General features: G+C 58.1%; 9 protein-coding genes across 9 annotated transcripts; 4 read left to right on the top strand and 5 right to left on the bottom strand.

Annotated features, from left to right (window-relative positions):
* Window positions 1-612: 612 nt before the first annotated feature.
* Window positions 613-2,979, top strand: PHYSODRAFT_350091 (hypothetical protein; the record flags this gene model as incomplete). The annotated part of the gene is made up of 2 exons (XM_009522168.1): window positions 613-2,771; window positions 2,943-2,979. 2 exons carry the CDS (start codon window positions 613-615, stop codon window positions 2,977-2,979), a joined length of 2,196 nt encoding a protein of 731 aa, XP_009520463.1.
* A 194-nt stretch (window positions 2,980-3,173) lies between these two features.
* On the bottom strand, window positions 3,174-4,439 carry PHYSODRAFT_485100 (hypothetical protein; the record flags this gene model as incomplete). Its single annotated transcript, XM_009522167.1, has 2 exons — window positions 3,174-3,847; window positions 3,887-4,439. The coding sequence occupies 2 exons, from the start codon at window positions 4,437-4,439 to the stop codon at window positions 3,174-3,176; spliced, it is 1,227 nt and encodes a 408-aa protein (XP_009520462.1).
* A 747-nt stretch (window positions 4,440-5,186) lies between these two features.
* PHYSODRAFT_387071 (hypothetical protein) lies at window positions 5,187-5,882 on the bottom strand (the record flags this gene model as incomplete). The annotated part of the gene is made up of 1 exon (XM_009522166.1): window positions 5,187-5,882. A coding segment is annotated over one exon (696 nt), but the record flags the coding sequence as incomplete, so codon positions are not given.
* An 858-nt stretch (window positions 5,883-6,740) lies between these two features.
* On the bottom strand, window positions 6,741-7,385 carry PHYSODRAFT_406592 (hypothetical protein; the record flags this gene model as incomplete). Its single annotated transcript, XM_009522165.1, has 1 exon — window positions 6,741-7,385. A coding segment is annotated over one exon (645 nt), but the record flags the coding sequence as incomplete, so codon positions are not given.
* Window positions 7,386-7,588: 203 nt separating this feature from the next.
* On the top strand, window positions 7,589-10,073 carry PHYSODRAFT_481811 (hypothetical protein; the record flags this gene model as incomplete). The annotated part of the gene is made up of 4 exons (XM_009522164.1): window positions 7,589-7,773; window positions 7,853-7,947; window positions 8,023-8,099; window positions 8,244-10,073. 4 exons carry the CDS (start codon window positions 7,589-7,591, stop codon window positions 10,071-10,073), a joined length of 2,187 nt encoding a protein of 728 aa, XP_009520459.1.
* Window positions 10,074-10,439: 366 nt separating this feature from the next.
* On the bottom strand, window positions 10,440-12,530 carry PHYSODRAFT_285052 (hypothetical protein). Its single transcript, XM_009522163.1, has one exon. The coding sequence runs from the start codon at window positions 12,193-12,195 to the stop codon at window positions 11,416-11,418; it is 780 nt and encodes a 259-aa protein (XP_009520458.1). The 5' UTR covers window positions 12,196-12,530; the 3' UTR covers window positions 10,440-11,415.
* Window positions 12,531-12,553: 23 nt separating this feature from the next.
* PHYSODRAFT_311785 (hypothetical protein) lies at window positions 12,554-13,372 on the bottom strand (the record flags this gene model as incomplete). Its single annotated transcript, XM_009522162.1, has 5 exons — window positions 12,554-12,575; window positions 12,629-12,816; window positions 12,887-13,002; window positions 13,066-13,119; window positions 13,198-13,372. 5 exons carry the CDS (start codon window positions 13,370-13,372, stop codon window positions 12,554-12,556), a joined length of 555 nt encoding a protein of 184 aa, XP_009520457.1.
* Window positions 13,373-13,517: 145 nt separating this feature from the next.
* Window positions 13,518-14,672, top strand: PHYSODRAFT_251750 (hypothetical protein; the record flags this gene model as incomplete). The annotated part of the gene is made up of 2 exons (XM_009522161.1): window positions 13,518-13,781; window positions 13,806-14,672. 2 exons carry the CDS (start codon window positions 13,518-13,520, stop codon window positions 14,670-14,672), a joined length of 1,131 nt encoding a protein of 376 aa, XP_009520456.1.
* A 3,138-nt stretch (window positions 14,673-17,810) lies between these two features.
* On the top strand, window positions 17,811-18,092 carry PHYSODRAFT_436493 (hypothetical protein; the record flags this gene model as incomplete). Its single annotated transcript, XM_009522160.1, has 1 exon — window positions 17,811-18,092. A coding segment is annotated over one exon (282 nt), but the record flags the coding sequence as incomplete, so codon positions are not given.
* Between the last annotated feature and the right edge of the window lie 87 nt (window positions 18,093-18,179).

The raw sequence follows: 18,179 nt of genomic DNA, 5'->3' as shown, positions 1-18,179 counted from the left end.
AGGCCCATGCTGCTTATTGCGCGCCGCTTCAGCTTGAAGTTTTGGCTCGGGCGTCTTTCAACCAATCGTTTGATGAAACGTGGATTTGAGAGGCAGTGGTTGGCTGAAAATGGAAATGCAAAAAAGTTGCTGTTGGGGAGACCTCAGTCGGCAATCAGTCAAGAAGGAAGCGGAGGTCGGTCGGAAGTGTGTGGGGCGCTTGCTCCGTGGGGCCCTTTTCACCTTCGCTCTGCGTCGTTTCTCATCCCCCCTCTTACGCGCGCCTCCAGTCCGCTCGTAAGTCCAACCGCGCACTGCGGGTGGCTCGTGGGCGAGAGGAGAAAGCGGCAGTTGAAAGGGAGAGATAGAGGAAACACGAAGAGGAGAGGGAGAGGAAGAAGGAAAGAGGAGGAAAAGGAACACTCGGACGCTGGTTAGTGTGGGGGGTTAGCTCACTAACTAGCTACGAGAATCGACAGGAGTAGGGTCTCGTGGCTTCAGAATTTAAGTTTCTGGACAGCTCCGAGCCTTTCCTTGGTTGAATACAACGTCACGGTCGAGTGCGCGGGGCTCGAATTTGAAGCGAGTCCCGTGCGTTGAAGCTCGTGTTCTGGCCACTTCCGTAGGGGGGAGATGGCTCACATCGAGACCAAGGACCCGTTCGGCTTCGTGGGCTCTCACGTCGTGCGGAGGCAGCCCAAGAAGGGCGGGGAGGAGCACGGGTGGCTTACGCGCTACGATGAGACCTTGGACTGCTACACGCTGTTCGTGCCCGGTGGAGGGGAGCCTAGGTTGCTCGCACGAGGAGAGGTGATGAAGTTCCTGTCGGCACCTAACATCGAGCTTCACGACGACGACCAGGACGAATTCCCCCCTCCTGTGAAGGACACCACTACTAGTCGGTATCTTGGTGTGAAGCTACGCCGGCCTCGGCAACGATCAAGTGAAGGTGAAAGCTACGTGGACGATGACGTTCGCGGTCAAGTGACGAGCTTCTTGCCGTTCGGTGATCGTTACTGTGTGGAGTATGAGGACGGGTCGACAGAAGAGGTGTCGGAGTCGGCTGTCATCGACGGCATGCTCGCACTGATAAAGTCGCCGTTCTTCTCGTCGCCTAGCCGGAAGAAGACACGAACTGGGTCTATCCGAACCAGGCAAGGCAGTGACTACTTAGATGATAATGAAGTCGCGCCAGCTCGACGGAAGCGACCGCGCGTCGAATCTGTAAGCGATGTTGGCGTCGAACCGATCCCAGCTGAAGACGTAGTCACTGTGGAGGACGATTCTGAAAAGCAAAAGGAAGATGATGTCGTTATTGTCGATCAAACGGAGCCGGAATCTAGCGTGAGTGATGAAGCCGAGCCGGCGCCTAATATTTTGGAGATTATGAGCAGCACAATGGGCAGCGCTACTCGAGAAAATGCGCTGGAAATGGCAAGTCATCCCGTGGAAGAACCCATGGAGGTTGGTGATGGAGATCTGGCAGATCCAGATGATGGAGTGGAGACTGTCGAGAGTCGAAAAGAACCGGGCCCCACTGCGGCTGCAGCTGATGCAGCAGCGTCGGACGCGCCGCAAACCGAGAAGAAGAAAGAAGTACCGTTTTATATCATTGACAAGAAGCCGCACGAGGCCACAGAGCCACTCCCGAAGCGCGCCATGGCCTTCGAGCTGTTACGCGCTTCACTGCTGAATCTACTGGACCGACGTGAGGCGACTGCCGTGAAGATGGCTATGCAGTATGACTTGCTCCGAAACACTGATGTTCGAGATCGCGACGCCGTGATACGCTTCATGGAGTCTGATGGCTTGGTTGTGCTGAATCACTTGTTGAACTCGTTCGCGACCGAAGTTCTTGATGACGAGGATGAAGAGTCAAACGAAAGCGATGCGATTGAGTCGCCGGAAAATATTCGCGAGCGGATGGAGCGTGACGATGAGCTGCTCCACGTGTTGAAAATTGTGGCGATGCTTCCGACGCCTGCAAGAAATGACGTGATCGCATCAAACATTGGTAAAACGATCAACTACCTGAGTAAAACTCGTGGGCCGCCAGGGCGGAAGAGCCCCCTACCGAAATGCATCATGGATCTCGCGAAATGGATCAAAAGCTCCTGGATCAAGAACATCCCGGCAGCTCCGAAGACGTCATCACCAAAGGCGGCTACGAATACTCAATCGGCACCTAGTCGACCCCAGCAGCAAGCTCGACGTGGTGGACGCGGAGGTTCGCTTGGCCGTCCGAGCCGACGACAACCGCCATCACAGCGACTACAGCGCGAAGCCTCATCAGCTCCAAGGCATCCACCGGAGTACCACCAGGTTCCGATAGATAACACGCCGATCCCAAGACTGACACGGCCTCCATCTCAACAGCCACCGCCGCCAGCTGCACCCGCACAAGCCCCGGTCCCGCGTCGTGTGACCGGCGGCCTGAAGCCCGACTGGATGAGGCAGAAGGAGAATCTGTCACGCTCGCGCTTCTGCATTGTTGACAACACCAACGCTGACACGAGACTATACCACGACAGCAGAGCACGTCCGATCACCAACGTGCCTGTGGTTGCCTCGTCGTCTCAAGTGCCCACGCAACCGGATCCAAATCCAGACCAGCCCGAGGATGCAGGAGGCCCAGATGGAGTCTTTGGACGACCCCAGAGACTCCGCTTCGGCAAACGGTGGAGAACACAAGAGTTCATGATAAATGACCCCCCTGGTATACTGACGCAACCCCCGGGGTCGTACTCGATGCCCTCCTATGGCCGCTCACAATACTCGGACGAGTATCCAGTGTATGTGCCTCCTGTGCCTTATTCGTCGCGCCGCCCTCGACCAATCCTGAGGCGGGTTAGTCGATATAACGACGAGCCTGCGATCGAGGGAAGCTAGTCACGTCGCGCCCACTGTGGCTGTAGTAAACGAGAGTTTTGTGACGAGGAATCGCTATGTTTCACGTCAAGTAGGTTAGTACCTCGAAGTTTAAGACTGCAGGCCAGTTAAATCTGTCTGCAAAAGATGAAAAGAAGAACGTTCACACTTTCCCATCCATAGACGGATGTACTCGTTCTCAAAAGCAAGTGCTCTCCGCACAATAAATCACTGAACTGTTTGCCTTTTCACCCCTGCAAGTCTTTCGACCAAGACTCGCGCAGATACGAAATCAGATCCTGAACACACACACACACCACAACCAACTAAGTTTCCGCATAATTATATCTCCAAACTAACAGGGCTCCCTTTACCTTGATGAAATCCTGTCGAAGGGCGACAGGGATGTTCAGGAATTGGACGTACTCTGAGAGAGAGCTCTCGATCTTCTCCAACTTCGTTATCCGCATTTTCCAGATCTCGTTCAGGTCGGTGCGCCTCTCAAAGTCGCGATAATAGTCCACCAAAGTGATCACCTGTTCCGCGCACCCGCTAACACCCGCACCGTACTTGGTTCGCAATGCAGTCAAGTACACATCTTGATCTCTCTCGGGTGCGATATCAACCTTCACCTTCAGCGTCGACTCCGACTCGGGCTTCGCAGCGACTAGGGCTTTGTCGTTGTCTTCTTCGTTAGACTTTGCTGCTAGCGCCTTCAACTTGTCCAAGTACCTTTCCATTTTCTGCAACGACGTCTGAATGTCCTCGCACTCGCCATTGCTCCCGAAAAGCTGTGGCCCTGTGCGAGTGGTAGCTCCACTACTTGCGTCACCAGAGTTACTCAGCATTTCCTTCTCCTTGCTGACAGCAACCTTACTCGTATTGGCACCCACAGTAGGTGGAATTTTATCCTCTCCTTTCACAGCGTCACATGCCGCAACCGTAGACTTGTTGGGCACACTCGAACACGACCCATCAACCGCCTCATTAGAAGGAGATTCTGCAACTGCCTTCTTCTCCAGCCCACACAAATCACCACCGGCAGTAGCCATTCGAGCCAACTTCTCCACCACTGTATCCACCAACGAGGTCACGAAACTCTCGACTTCTGGGTTAACAACGGCCTCACGCTTGATCGACTTCAAACCTGATGCAGCATCAACATCAGCGTCGCCATAAGAGCTGACAGGCATTGCCTTCATGTCCTCTTCCACAGTAATATACTGCATGTCTTCAACCAGGATACTATCCGGTTTTGGGCCATTCACGCGGCTCGATGAATGTGCGACTTCTTCTTGGGAACCACCATTCGGAACTCGAGGCCCTGACGCTTGAAATGCCTCGTAGAACGTTTGAGTTGGGGCGTTGGTAGGGCTTGGAGATCTGCCCGGGGACGGCCCATCACTGACAGGAGACCCCGATCGATTTCTGTTCTTTGTCGTTTTCTGAGGTTTGCGGCGATTCTTTTTTTGCCCAGATGAGCCACTGCTTGAAGCTGGTGATGCGGCAGGCTTTAATGCTGGTGCGGAAGACGATGAAGACTGCTGGGTAACGTTGATGTCGGTATTGACGGTCACGTTCCCATTGCCCATTTTGTTGCTCTCTGTCGAGGATGATACGTGCTCTGCTGATCCGTTGGTTGCATCCCCTACCATGGTGCGATCGGTGGACGGTTGCTGTGGCTGTTGCTGGTGTTCATCACCACCTGAGCTCCCCGAATTCTCATTTATCCGCTTAGGAGCACCGGCCTTTCTTGATCGCTTCCGCCTGGCTCCAGCGTTACTGGCAGCCTCAGTAGATACTACAGCATCCACGACGACTTCGACGACCTCTTGCTCAATGCCATCTACGTCAGGCTTTGTGCCCTCAATAGCAGCGTTGCTAGTACTTGCGTCAGCACCAGCACAGTCCGTGGAAGATGCAACCTTCGCCTCCTTATCACCGCTATCAACCTCACGGCTCGAAGACGCTGCATTGACCTCTGTGCTTCCAGGTGAGTCCTTGCTCGCTTCGCTCTCCTTGTCCTCACTGACCCCATTTGAAAGTGTAGAGTCGTTTTCTACCAGCGGCAAATGCTTGGTATCATTGTCGTCGGTCAGATCGATGTGACTCGCACTCCGGGAGCGGGCAGGACGCTTGCTTTTCGCCCTCGACTTTTTGACCGGCTTTTCCGCCGTAATATCAGCGCTTTGCTTGCGCTTCCGAGCAGAGCCCTGACCTCGCGCTCTTGAAGGAGACGCTTTGGGCGTCGATCTCTTCGTCGGTGCAAATTTAATATCCACGGGCAATTGCTGCTTGGCAGAGGTCAATTCGAGCTTGAAATGCTGCAAAACGGAATGATACATGGGAAACATGCGGGTTCGATCACGCTCCTCATCTTGCAACACGCTCCGAAAGTGACGCCGACCTGGTATGAATTCGTAAGGCATGTAGATTTCGCGGCACGCACCCCCGCTGACCTTCTCGCCTCGTGTGTGGAAGTATCGGAAAAGGCTCACTGGTGAGCTTCGACGTGTGTCATACGTGCCAACGATCAGTCCAACGAACGGCTCCGAAGGCTTCTTTTCTTTGCTAGTACAGGGGCGCTGGAAGAGCTGCTGGTAGCTTGTTTGGTTCTCAATGTCACGAACGGACGGGTCTGGTGCGAATGCGGGATGTGAGTGATACCATCCCACAACCTCCAGCTGCGCGTTTTCGATGATGCCACGCAATTCAATTTCACTGCCCGGATCCATCTCGACGTCAGTAGATCCATCGTCGCCATCGATCACTAGCGAACGGCACGGAAACGCGGCCTGGATGTACAGCGTTTTGGAGGCTTCGTCCCATTTGCCACCGAGAAAGCCAATAATTTCGCAAGTGGCAAGATGTGCGTGCAGGTCCGCGACGAACACAGCGTCAGGATGCACAACAACCTGGAATGGTGGGTCCAATGAAGGTGCTCCTCGGCTTCGACTGTTCGGGTCCTCCACGTAATCTTTAGGCCGGTACGCAGCGCACTGCACCATCGTGTGCGGGTCCAGATTCCCTGACATTAGGTTTTGACGGATCTGAGATTGCTGGACAGACCGCGACTGACGCTTACCCAGCGATCGTTCTCGCCCAGATGCCGCATTTTCTGCCTGCTTCCGCTCGTCTTCAGCCTTCTGCTTTTCAGCGATGCTAAGCTCATTAGTGAAGACACTGTCATCCCACACAAAGTCTTGTTTGTATGCAAGCTGCGTCTGAGCTTCGGCTTCGCCCCCCTGGCCCTCTGACACCGTCGTCGTCCAAATAGAAGATAGCGGAGTCAAGAGGAAATTGCTCGGTTTCTCCTGTACTCCTGCCTCCTCCTCCTCGTCCCCTGTAATGTCGACAGCGTCATCTGAAATCTGGTGGCTGACATCGTCTTGGTCGGAGGAGGACTTCTGTATGTCATCGTCATCTTCCAGCACCAGAACTTTCGCCCGACCATGCTTCTTGGACTTTGAACTACTTCCAGCAGCGTCGCCTTCTGACTTCTTCTTTCTGGCTTTGGGCGGCCTCCCATACGTTTTACCGTTCGCTTTGCGAGCCTTCTTCTGTTCGCTTTCAGGCGTGCCCGTCAGATCGATTGGCGACGGCGACGGCGAAACAACTGCAACATGGCCTCCGTTCTGCACTTCCTTCCGTGACGGCTTACGAGCCCTGTTCTTGGAGTCCTTAGCTGGCGCCTTCTTCCGCGACTTGGACGGCACCAGAATCACCACGTCCTCGTCCTCGTCCTCGTCCTGCACGTCCTTGACTTCCGCCGCTTCCGCGTCCTTTGCTTTTCTGTTCGCCGCCGACTTCTTGCTGCCGGCCTTCTTCTGCGACTTCCGCGCCGGCTTCTTCTCTTCCGCTGAGAGTTCACTCACCTCCTCGAGACTGGACTCGGCGTCGTCCGCCATCTCCCGGTCGTCCCACGCGTCGTCCAGCGACGCGTCCTCGTCCTCCTGCTCGCCCAGCCCCACCTCCTCCATGCGCTGCTTCTTCTCGGCCGGACTCGGCTCCTCCAGCATCACCAGGTCCTCCTCCGCGTACCCGTTGCCCATGTGCAGCAGCTGCGTGGCCTTGACGAGCGCGCGGCGGAACTCCGTCTTCTTGCTCTTCTTGCTGCCCATGACCGCGTGCTCGTAGACCTGGTAGTGCGCCGTGAAGCTCGCGACGTTGCTCGGGTCGATCTCCACGAGCGAGAAGTTGAACTTGTCCAGGAACATGACGAGGCAGTGGCGCCGCACGCGCACGCGGCCCGTCTCCACGCCCGTGGCCGCGTCCAGCTCCGGCACCTTCTCGGGCGGCGGCACCACCAGCGACGCCACGATCTTGGGGTCTGTGCGGATGCCGGCGCGCCGCACCACGTCCCACGAGTGGAAGAGCACGCCCGGCCACCACGGGAAGCCGTGCACCTTGGCCCACACCACGTCGAAGTCGCGGAAATGCTCCTCCACCAGCGCCAGCGCCTCGTGACGCGCGCGCATCGCCTCCTGCGCCGCGGCGTCCCGCGCGCCCGTCGGCTTCTTCGCGCCCCGGGCTACCATTGCCTCCGCTCGTGTGACTTGGTTGTTTGCGTCTTCGATTAGAAACGCGTTACTGATGTAGGATTGAGGTAAGAAATACGAAAGAAATAGACATAGAAACGACGCGAAATGTTGATACCGTACCGTACTTAGTTTGGGAGGTGGGTCAAGTCGCGCGGGAAGAGCTAATTTTCGAGTGACTTGGAGCGACGACGACGACGACGATGGAGGCGGCGGCCAAGGCGTTCGAGCAGCACGTGGAGCTGGACGAGGGCGTGCTGGCCACGTCGGCGCCGCTGGAGACCGGCCAGCTGGACCGCGTCATCCTGCAGGTGAGCGAGGGCCTCGCGGGCTTCCCGGACCTGAGTCAGAAGACGTACGAGCTGCGCACGCAGCTGGTGGAGGAGAAGTGAGTGGCGCCGTTGTTGCCGTTGGCAGAGCTTTGAGTGGGGACGGAGGACTGATGCGGTGATTTATTTGATGCGCAGAGCTATTGGCGCTGCGGCGGCCATCGAGGGCATGCTGGACGTGCTCAAGGCTAACGACAAGGCGCTTGAGTACTTCAAGGGCAGCATCGTGGGAGGTACACCGCTGCTGCTGCTACCTTGTTCAAGTGATACTGAGCGTTGCTGACAATAACTGCTACTGTTTATTGTAGTGCTGACGGGGCAGCCCTTGCCTCTGCGTCCTCCGTTCTTCGGCGGCACCATCCCGGAGCCTGCGGCTGAGGCTGTGGTGGAGGCGATTGCCGCCAATGCAACGGATGCAGCTGCGGATGGGGAAGATTCATTGAAGACGAAGGAAGCAGAGACGCAGGCGTCGACTGCTCCTGCCGCTGCTGCTGCTGGGGACAAGCTGGCGCCCCTTTTCGCCAAGCAGCCGGGCAGTGCACGCAAGCGGTCGCTGGAGAAGACGACCACGACGGAGTCCGGAGCTGAGGGCAAGCGGCCAAAGGCCAACGGAAAGCAGGGCGAAGATTCCCCTGATGATGTCGCTGCGCCGCCTCTGAGGACCGCGTTGGCGGAGGAGACCAAGTACGAGTCGGAGGAGGCGAAGGCCCAAGCCATTAACCCCACCTACACGATCCCGACGCAGTGGGAGCACTTGTACTTTAAGCAGGTAGAAGTGATCAACATTAACAACAGCCTCGCCAAGGAGAAGATCCAGGCGAAGCGGTTTGCCGGTGAGCCCTTCTTGCTGGAGGGCCACACTGGCTGGCTCAAGTTCGCCGAGGGGTGGGTCAAGCCGGAGGGCACGCTGGACTCGGCAAAGTTCCTGGACGGCATTCACGACGTGAAGGTGCCCGTGCTGGAGCGCAACTACGAGGAGCGGAACCCGATCAAGACGCATCTGCCGCTGAGCTACTACGTGAAGAACTACTGGGAACACGGCAAGTCGGACTACTACCTGCACCAGTGGCAATTCCCGCTGGACCCGAAGGCCGGACAACTTCTGTGCTACAAGTGCGAAGAGCTGCCGGTCCTCGGAGACAACTTGTTGCTCTATTGGCTTGACGCTGTGCGTGGCGACAACCCGCTGCAGTACCTGTTCATGGGCCAGAAGAGCACAAGAAGTCGCATGCACCTGGACCCCGGCGGTCTTGGCATCACCATTGCCCCTATCATTGGCACGAAGCGTGTCACGATGCTGCACCGCCAGGCAGCCAAGCTTGACTCGGTTCATGAGTCTGTCAACTTCCACGAGGTGGATCTGGATAAAATGCCTCAGCTGGCGTTCTTGCCTGCGTGGCGGGTTGACGTGAAGCCAGGACAGATCCTGTACATGCCTGAAGGCACACTGCACGCGTGCGAGAATGTCACGGCGTGTCTGTCGTACCACCGCTTCCACGTGGATACCGTGAACCTCACGGGCTTCTTGCGGTCCTTTTTGGCTCAGGACTCGCCTACGATTAACCATGCTGAGATCCTTTGGAACGCCGCGCACGATGTTATGTCCGCTTTGGAGGAGGCTTACCACGCTAACAACCAGGTTCTGGACAAGGAAGTCTCCACGTTGCGCAAGCTGGATACGCTGCGCGGTATGCGCCATGCTTGCCGCATGCTGTCACTGGAGCAGGTCTTGCCTACGGAGGACTCGTGGGACTGGAAAAAGCTTCTGGACGACATTGACCACCTGCTGGTCCGTGTTGATTCGAGCGCAAAGCTGAACAAGAAGAAGAACTCGACCCACGGATCGACGTTCACGAAGGCGATGGCCGCGCTGAACGGCGAGGAAGCAGCTGAAGCGAAGCAGATTATTGATGCGGCTGCGAACAAGAAGAAGCTGGCCAAGGTTAAGGCGGAGGCTTCCGCTGCAAGCACCCACTGGGACTCGCTGAACCTCAAGGTGGGCGACATCATTGGCGTGCAGGTCTTCGAGAAGCGCAACCGCGCTGAGGTGCTTAAGGTGGTGCACGACAAGGTGCTGGTGCAGATCCACTACTCGGACTGGGAGTCCATCTACGACGAGTTCCTGCCGGTGTCGTCTCTCTACCAGCGCAAGAAGGGTAAGAAGGTCGCGCTGAAGAATACGCCCGAGGTGCACGAGCCGGTGATGGCCCGCTGGGGCAGCAAGGGCGACCTGTACAACGCCATCGTCCTCAAGGTCATCCGCACGAACGCCTGCTACGTGCACTACCTCAAGTACGAGAAGGACTGGGACCAGTGGATCCTGCCCGGCCACATCTTCCGCAAGTACAACCACGCGTAGGGAGCGCGGGCTCAAGCGAAGGCAACCATCGCGTGCCTTTGATTTGTTCACACGAGAATGCATTGCGAGTATAGTTTGCTTAACGTGATTAATATCAATACTGGGAGACTTCGTCCGTACGAGGATTCCAGCGACGATCTAGCACTGCGGCACTAGGTCGACCTTTGTTGTGAGCTCCTACTCAGCTCCGGCGGGCGTGGCTGTCCGCTCAGACGCAGCTCGAAGGCGCGTAGAATGTTGCGAGAGGCGTTCACATCGCGGTTCACAGTAATACCGCATCCGCCATTGTTGCGAAGACAATGGAGTACACTGTGAATCTTGCGATTGCGAACAACGCCGTCTCGGCACTCTTGGCGCTGGTACTGGGTCACGAGGTCGCCGGGGTGCGCCTGCCTGCAGCCGTGGTGCACCTTGCTGGTGCGGTACTCGGACTCCAGCTCCACCCGGCAGTACTACGAGAGCTCGCGCATGAACCGCTTGGTGGGGCCGCCCGGAGACTTCTTGATCACGCCGCCAAAGTCGGAGCAGCTCCAGTCCCCAAAGCCGACGATCGTCCTGGCCGGGTCGCGGCCAGCGACGAACCGCGTACACAACTCGTGCAGCTTCTTGCGCGACTGGCAGTAACGTCGGAACCTCAGGTCCCGGAACTTCTTCCTCATCGTGAACGCCAGCAACATGTCGAAGCGAGGCACCACGTAGCGCACGTAGGCCTCGAGCCTCTCCAGCGAGCACGTCTTCTTCGTCGGAACGAGGCGGTTGGCCTCCGAGACTTCTTCGTCGGCGTAGTCGTACCAGTGCCGGATAGTCTTGTTGCTTTGAGTGTATGTGGCGGCATGGAAGAACTCCTTCGAGGAGCAGCGAATGGTCTCGCCGTGGTTGTTCGTGGCGACGAACAATGTCGCGGCGACCAGGATCAAGCCCCCACCGTGTCGAGAAGAATTCAGCGGTCTCAGGAGACATCTGCAGCTCCTGTCGTCCTCGAACGGGTTTCTTGACGGTGATGCTGACGGACTTGCCGTCCGTCGTGATCTCACCTGCGAAGAAGCGACTTGGAGACCCGTCCGGCTTGGACGTCTCGACAAGGTTCGTGTTGAAGAGCCGCCGCCACATGCTGTCCGCGACAGCGTTCCAGTCGCTACCCTCTTCCGGAACATCATATCCACTTCGAACCAGCATCGCCCGCAAGCCGCGAGAGGACATGGTGAAGTGAGAGCAGACGAAGCCCCGTTTCGTTGGTAGTAGCGAGTACGTCCTTGCCATCTCGAAGCCCGGTTCTCCTTCGTGCTCGCGGTTGTGGTCCTTCACGAAAGTGAGGAACATGTGCACAAGCGGGAGTAGCTCGCTAGCTCGCTCCTTCATCATTGCGGGGGATCAATTCTCTGTACTCCAGCACGATCTCGTTGTCTCCGTCGTACTCGGGGTCGAGGATACCCTTGAGCACAAGGTAGCGATCGCGGCCAGCCAGCCCGTAGCGGAGCGTAATGTATTGTTTGAAGCGCCGGTAAAAGTTGAGCTGGAGATGGTTCTGGGTTTCATGGGCCATGCGCTCGGCTGCCACCTGTGCCCAACCACGATTGATGGCGTCCCTGTTGGGGATCAGGCTCTCGCCTTGCCACGCGCTGTAGATCGCCACCGAGTCGCGGAACTCTTCAGTCATGGTCGTCCGTCGATCGTGCAGGTTCCCCCCACTCACGGCCGACAAGCACTGCTGGTAGAAGGAACGCGCCAAGATGGGGATGTCGAAACCTTGCTCACAGCAGCGAACCACGTGGACGGCGGCCAGCACGTAAGCCTCCGCCACCATCTTGTTCATGTCCCTCAGCACCGAGTCCCAAGCGAGCGCTACACCCTCGTCCTTGCAGAACGTCCGCAGCTTCATCTTGACAGTCGTGAACGTCCACGTCGGCTTGGGCTTCACCGGGGTCTTGCGCTTGCGCGGTGTTGTCTTCGGCGTGCGCTTCGTGGTGACAGCCCCCGACGACGTCTTGCGCTTCTTCGCGGCAGCCTGGTTCCGTTCTCGACGGGCCACACGCTTCGCCTGCCGCTGCTGGTTACGAGACGACCCGGTGCCTCGTTTCCTCTTCCCAACTGCGGCGGCGAGCACCGTTGCCGGGACGATCATAGTCGGACGAAGAAGTCGTGTAGGGCGAGGTGGAGGAGGTGTCGATGTGCTCGTCAGAGGAAGTTGGAGAATGAACGCCAAAATCCACGACTAGGCTGCCGAGCGCGTTGCGACCGCTGCTGACAGCATTGGCTGCATCCGCCCCCCAACACAAGAAGCGGGTGGCAAAGTGATGGCCCTAGTATTAACTCAGGATGAGTAGTACAACCGATATTCTTTATAGAATCACACCGACGGCACAACCTTCGTATTCAGTTGGGCAGGCGCAGAGAACTCCGCAAGGAGTGTACGAGTAGCCGATGGATACCCAGGGCTTTCTTGAGTGCATTTGCACACACGAGACGGCAATGTGTGCACGTCATGTGGTTGCAGCCTTCGTTCTTCCAGATGCGCATTTGGCACTTGGGGCATGGCCTTCTGCCTGCCCACGGACGCCTCCCAGGCCAGGTATGACTTGTCCTCCCCGCCCCGACAGAACCAGAAGCGGTGCGCGTACCCACGACAACGGAAGCAGCCGACTGTCGCGCACTTCGGACACGTGAAGTTGTCTGTACTCTCAAAAATGATAAGCTCGTCACACCCCGGGCGTGGGCACCACCTCGCGCTCGGGTTCTTCTCGTCCTAAAAAGCAGCAGCCGGACCGTAAGCACTGTAAACCGATGCTACCATTTCCACGAAAGCTTCGACCTACCCTCTTGCGCTTCAGCACGGCTCGATACTGCGCAGTCTGCTTGACCCCCACAATAAGCTCCATGCCTTCCTCCTTGATACTCTGCTTGCAGTCCAACACGGGACACACCAACTGATCTAAAATAGTCAACCGCGTCAGAAGTCTCCCATTGCACTATACATTGCAGCCCCCTTCCGTACCTTCGTCCACTTCTCGCGCTCGGATCCTCATCTCAATGTACCTCCGAATGCACTCTGCCAGTGCGCGCATTGCGCCCAATTGTTAAGCGACAGAAACCTTGACAATGCCCATCGATCCGTCTAGGTACCTACCAGCACAGAAGCGGTGTCGACAGTGCAGCTTCGCGTGGGCCTCATCGCCCTCCTCCTCCACGTCGCACAGCGCCAGAACAGGCACAGCCTCCAGACAGATCGGACAGCTCTGCGGCGCCACGAACGTCGCCACCAGGCGCCGGTAGCTGCGCACGAAGCCTCGCAGCACCGTCATTTTCTGCAGTTGAATGTCGACCTACGCGAAACAAAACGCGCTAAATCAGAGTGTTAACCGAAGAACAAAACCCGTAATAACGCGTCTTTACGACCGTTAGGAAGCCATCTCATCTCAGTCTGTCACTGTATCAAAAGTGTCAAGGATGGCGGCGGCGTGGGTCCCGTGGACGCTGCTGCTGGCGCTGCTGCCCTCCAGCGCGACGGAGCTGCTCAAGGACGAGGCGGAGCGCCAGCGGCTGCGCGAGGAGCTGGCGCGCATGGCCAAAGTCTACTCGAAGCTGCTGCTGCTCTGGGCGCTGCGGGCCGCGCAGGTGTTCGCCGGCATCTCGTTCCTCTTCGCCACGGCCACGCTGCTCTACGCCGCGCTCTACCACCTGGTGATCCCCTCGCGGTTCCACGAGCAGGAGGTATTCTTCCACTACGGCCGGCAGCACGCGGAGCGATTCGTGGGCGAGCCGAACTCTGCAGCGCTGCCGGCGGCGTCGCTGAACCTGCTAGACCCCGTGCACCAGTGGCAGGCAATGGTGCCGCAGCCCGAGCAGCAGCAGCAGAAGACGCAGGCGGCGCTGGTGCCCGGAGTCAAGTACGACGTCATCGTGGAGCTGACGGTGCCCGAGACGCGCGTGAACGCGGAGCTGGGCGTGTTCATGGTCTCGACGTCGCTCTACGAGGGCGACAAGAGGCAGTTGGCGGCCAGTGCGAGACCCGTGACGCTACACGACATGCCGGCGCCCGTGCGCTGGCTGAAGCTCGGCTTCTGGCTCGTGCCGTACGCGTTGGGCTTCTCGGAGCCGGCGCAGACGCTAAGGGTGACGGCGATCAACGGGTACCAGGAGAGCACGGAGTTCCCGCTCACGCGCGTGGATATCGAGCTGAATACTGCCAAGCTGCAGGTGTACTCGGCCAAGCTCACGGTCATTGCGCAGTTGACGGGCGTGCGGTATCTGATGTACCATTGGGCCGTGCCGACCGCGATTTTGTTCATCCTGAACATTGTCTTCTTGGAGGCGCTGGCGATCGTGATCCTGTACGCGGTGTACGCGCTCCCACAGCTTGACGAGGAAGCGGCGGCGGACATCGCCGTGCTGGAGGCCGCAGCGGCGGATGCGCGGGATAAGGCTCAGAAGCTTTTTGAGACGGGGGAGTTGACGGAGACCGAGGGGAGCGCTCACGTGAAGAGCGAGACGCTGTTCGACGAGGTGTCGTTTACCTCGTCACCAGTGCTGGAGGAGGCTGCTGAAGATATCAAGGACGAGGCGACGGAAGTGAAGCAAGAGCCTACGGTTTCTTCGCCCTAACGCGCATCTGTTGTGCGCTGCCCGCTGCTTGAGCGGAAGAGTAAGAGATCGGTGACTGCAGACCGAGCTTGTTGTGGAGCGCGATGGACGAAGGAAGACGAAAGCGGTCGCCACGCATTTTTGAGTTGCTTAAAATATAAAGGTGGGGGGCACGGATTACTGCTGCCTCACCTGCGGCGATGTTGTCTTGGCTTATGATTAATATCAATACTGGGAGACCTCGTCCGTACGAGGATTCCAGCGACGATCTAGCACTGTGGCACTAGGTCGACCTTTGTTGCGAGCTCCTACTCAGCTCCGGCGGGCGTGGCTGTCCGCTCAGACGCAGCTCGAAGGCGCGTAGAATGTTGCGAGAGGCGTTCACATCGCGGTTCACAGTAATACCGCATCCGCCATTGTTGCGCAGACAATGGAGTACACTGTGAATCTTGCGATTGCGAACAACGCCGTCTCGGCACTCTTTATGAACAACCCGGGGGTAGTCTGGCTGTTATTGCGCAGTGGCGCGGATCCGCAGCTCAAGGACACGAAGGGGCTCACTGCTGTCGATCAAGCAGATTCGGAGGAACTGAAACGGGCAGCGTGCATCTCAGAGCAGTGCTGCCAAAAGTGTCAAGCTTGCTGCTACCGGTAAGGTGATCGGGCCGCTTTGAAGACTGCCCAGAGGCCAGAGGCATGGACTTCAGCACCGAGCTACCGCAGCTGATATTGCAACTTAGCAGCGCCGCGTCAGTCTGGTCAGCGGGGTGTAGCCTTCACGGGCTCATCACCCGAAAGAACGCGCCGCGTTCGGAACGCAGGGCTCGTCATACTCGCACTCGCCCTGAAGCCACCAGTTCCCGTCTTCTCCATCGCAGCAGCATGCCGCCGCCGCCCAGCGGGCGTCGCCCCGTGAGCGGCTCGTTCCGCTCGGTCGCCTCCACCAGCTTCTCGAGCTTCCACAGCAGCGCCAGCAGCATCAGCGTCGACACCTTCTCCGATCTCCCGTCCGCTTCACTCACGCGCTCGTCGTCCAGCAGCTCCTCGAGCGGCGGCCTCACGCCCAAGAGCCACCGCCCCAGCGTCACCAGCAGCAGCAGCCCCAGCACGCGACGCAGCCCCAAGCCAACCCCCGCGATCGACCGAGCCAGCGAGACGATCGTGCGCCGGCTGCTGGCGTCGGGCGTGTCAGTGCACTCGACGCAGGCGGCCAAGTCTCTGGCCTCCGCCGCCAAGACGGGGGAGCTCAGCCTCGTCCGCGCCCTCATCAAGGCGGGCGTGCCGGTGGATGCGCCGCACCATGACGCCACCGCCCTCATGGCGGCTGCGGGCGCTGGCCAGTTGGAGGTCGTGCAGTTCCTCGCTCGGCATCGCGCCGACGTGGAGTTTCGAGGCCCCGACGGAGCCACAGCTCTCTATCTGGCAACCAAGGCGGGCTATGCAGAGGTGGTGGCCTATTTGCTGCACCGCAAGGCAAGTGCAGACGTCGCGGTGGCCTCGGGGAAGTCGGCGCTCCATGTCGCGGTGCAAGGCGGTCACACGGAGATTGTGGCCGACTTGCTGCGTCACTGGGCCTCAACGCATCGGAAGGACGGAGCGAGCAAGAGGGCGAGGGAGTATGTTTCACCCGATTGCCTGGAGATCGCCAAGATGCTGGACGAGTTCGACCGCAAGACGGCACTGCTGAATGCCACGGCGGCGGGAGACCTGGAGACTGTCGAGTACCTGATCGCGAGAGGCGACGACCTGGAGACTTGTGGCCCCGAGGACGAAACTGCGCTGCTGGTTTCAGCGGGAGGTGGCGCTGGTCGAGTGGAAATTGCGCGCGTGCTACTCGCTGCAGGAGCAGACCGAGCTGCGGCCTTGAAGGATGGCAGTTCGGCTCTTCATCTGGCGGTGAAAGCTGCAGGTGCTCGGGGTGGAGCGGCGATGGTTACGTTGCTGCTGCAAGAAGGAGTTGATCCGCGCAGCTTGGACGCCCGCGGCAACTGCGCGCACGACTACGCGGATGATCCGCACGTTGTTCGAGCACTGGAGAGGCACGAGTCCAAGCTAAAGCTTCTGTTCGCTGCGGAAGCCGGCAATTTGGCGCTGGTGATTCACCACGCTACTCATGGAGCAGACATTGACACCAGAGGACGCGCGGATGGCGTCACGCCTTTGCTTGCAGCTGTGCAAAAAGGTTTTGCTGACATCGCCCGATTCTTGCTCGATCAAGGCGCAGACCCCAATGCTGCCTCAACGGTAGGTGGGCTTACGCCGTTGCATGTGGCCGCCGAACAAGGCGATTACGACATGGTGGGGTGGCTCCTGCACTACGGCGCCGACGTGCGTGTAGCGGATGCAAATGGTAAACTTGCTCGAGAGTATGCGATCGATGACCAAGTAGTGGAACTGCTGAGCACTACCACTGGCAAGGGCAACAGCCGATCGGAGGACGCAATTCGGCATTTCACTGCTAATGAGCCGATGGTAGAGCCCGAGAGTTTTTCCAGCTTCAAGAGCAACGTCATCCGTGATCAAGGCAAACCATCAAGTAATGAAAGTATCGTCGTGGTGGCGAACAACAAGAGCAGTGAGGTAAACCTCGGAGCGATATTGAGTGAAGGACACGATGTTACGATGGAAGACACGCTGAACAACACTGTCAACCAGCGAGATCACTCTGAGGAAGAGTTGACGAGCAGTATGCGCAGTAACTGGACTTGCGCAGAGCCACCGCCATCGTATCAAAGCTACTTGCGCGTTCAGCCCCCTTCTTCAAACGAGGCGAGCTTACTTTTCGCTGTCCAACGCCATGACTTGGAGACTACGAGACGAGTACTTGCGTTCGACGTTGACATAGAAGTACGATCTGAAGGCAACAACTTCACGCCGCTATGCTGGGCTGCCCAGGCTGGTAATCTGGAAATGGCGCAATTGTTACTAGTGGAAGGGGCGCAAGTGGATGCTACAACTGCGAGCGGATTCACGCCACTGTTGCTGGCTGCCTCGGGCGGCCACGCCAATGTTGTACAACAGCTTTTGATGAAAGGGGCTGAGCCAGAGGCTTGCATTAAGCGAAGTGGGTTTACGGCGCTACTGGTGGCCGCTTTCAATGGTTATGTCGACGTGGTGCGTCATTTAGTGAAGAAGCGCGTGAATCTGGAAGCACGCTCCGCCGATGGATCTACAGCGCTGCACCTTGCCGCTGAAAAGGGTCACGCTAAGGTTGTTCAGTTGCTGCTGGCAGGAGGGTCAAACCCGAATGCTGCTACTCAACGAGACGGGTCGACAGCACTGCACAAAGCGGCATTTATGAACAACCCGGAGGTGGTGTGGCTGTTACTGCGCAGTGGCGCTGACCCTCAGCTCAAGGACGCTAAGGGAGTCACTGCTGTTGATCAAGCAGATTCGGAGGAACTGAAACGTATTCTGCTTGCTACCAGCTCGGAACGAGACGCTAATGCCACTGAAGCCTGGTGGGATCAATGGCGGATCCACCACCCTGCTGCATTTCCAAAGGCTACGACAGGTGGAGAAGGTTGA

Source organism: Phytophthora sojae (genome assembly GCF_000149755.1).
Source record: "Phytophthora sojae unplaced genomic scaffold PHYSOscaffold_2, whole genome shotgun sequence".
NCBI lineage: Eukaryota > Oomycota > Peronosporomycetes > Peronosporales > Peronosporaceae > Phytophthora > Phytophthora sojae.
Note: the sequence above shows the minus strand (reverse complement) of the source record. Positions and strands in the feature narration are given on the sequence as shown.

Coding starts and splice junctions, on each gene's coding strand:
- PHYSODRAFT_285052 (XM_009522163.1), bottom strand. CDS start 12,195: ATGATCGTCCCGGCAACGGTGCTCGCCGCCGCAGTTGGGAAGAGGAAA.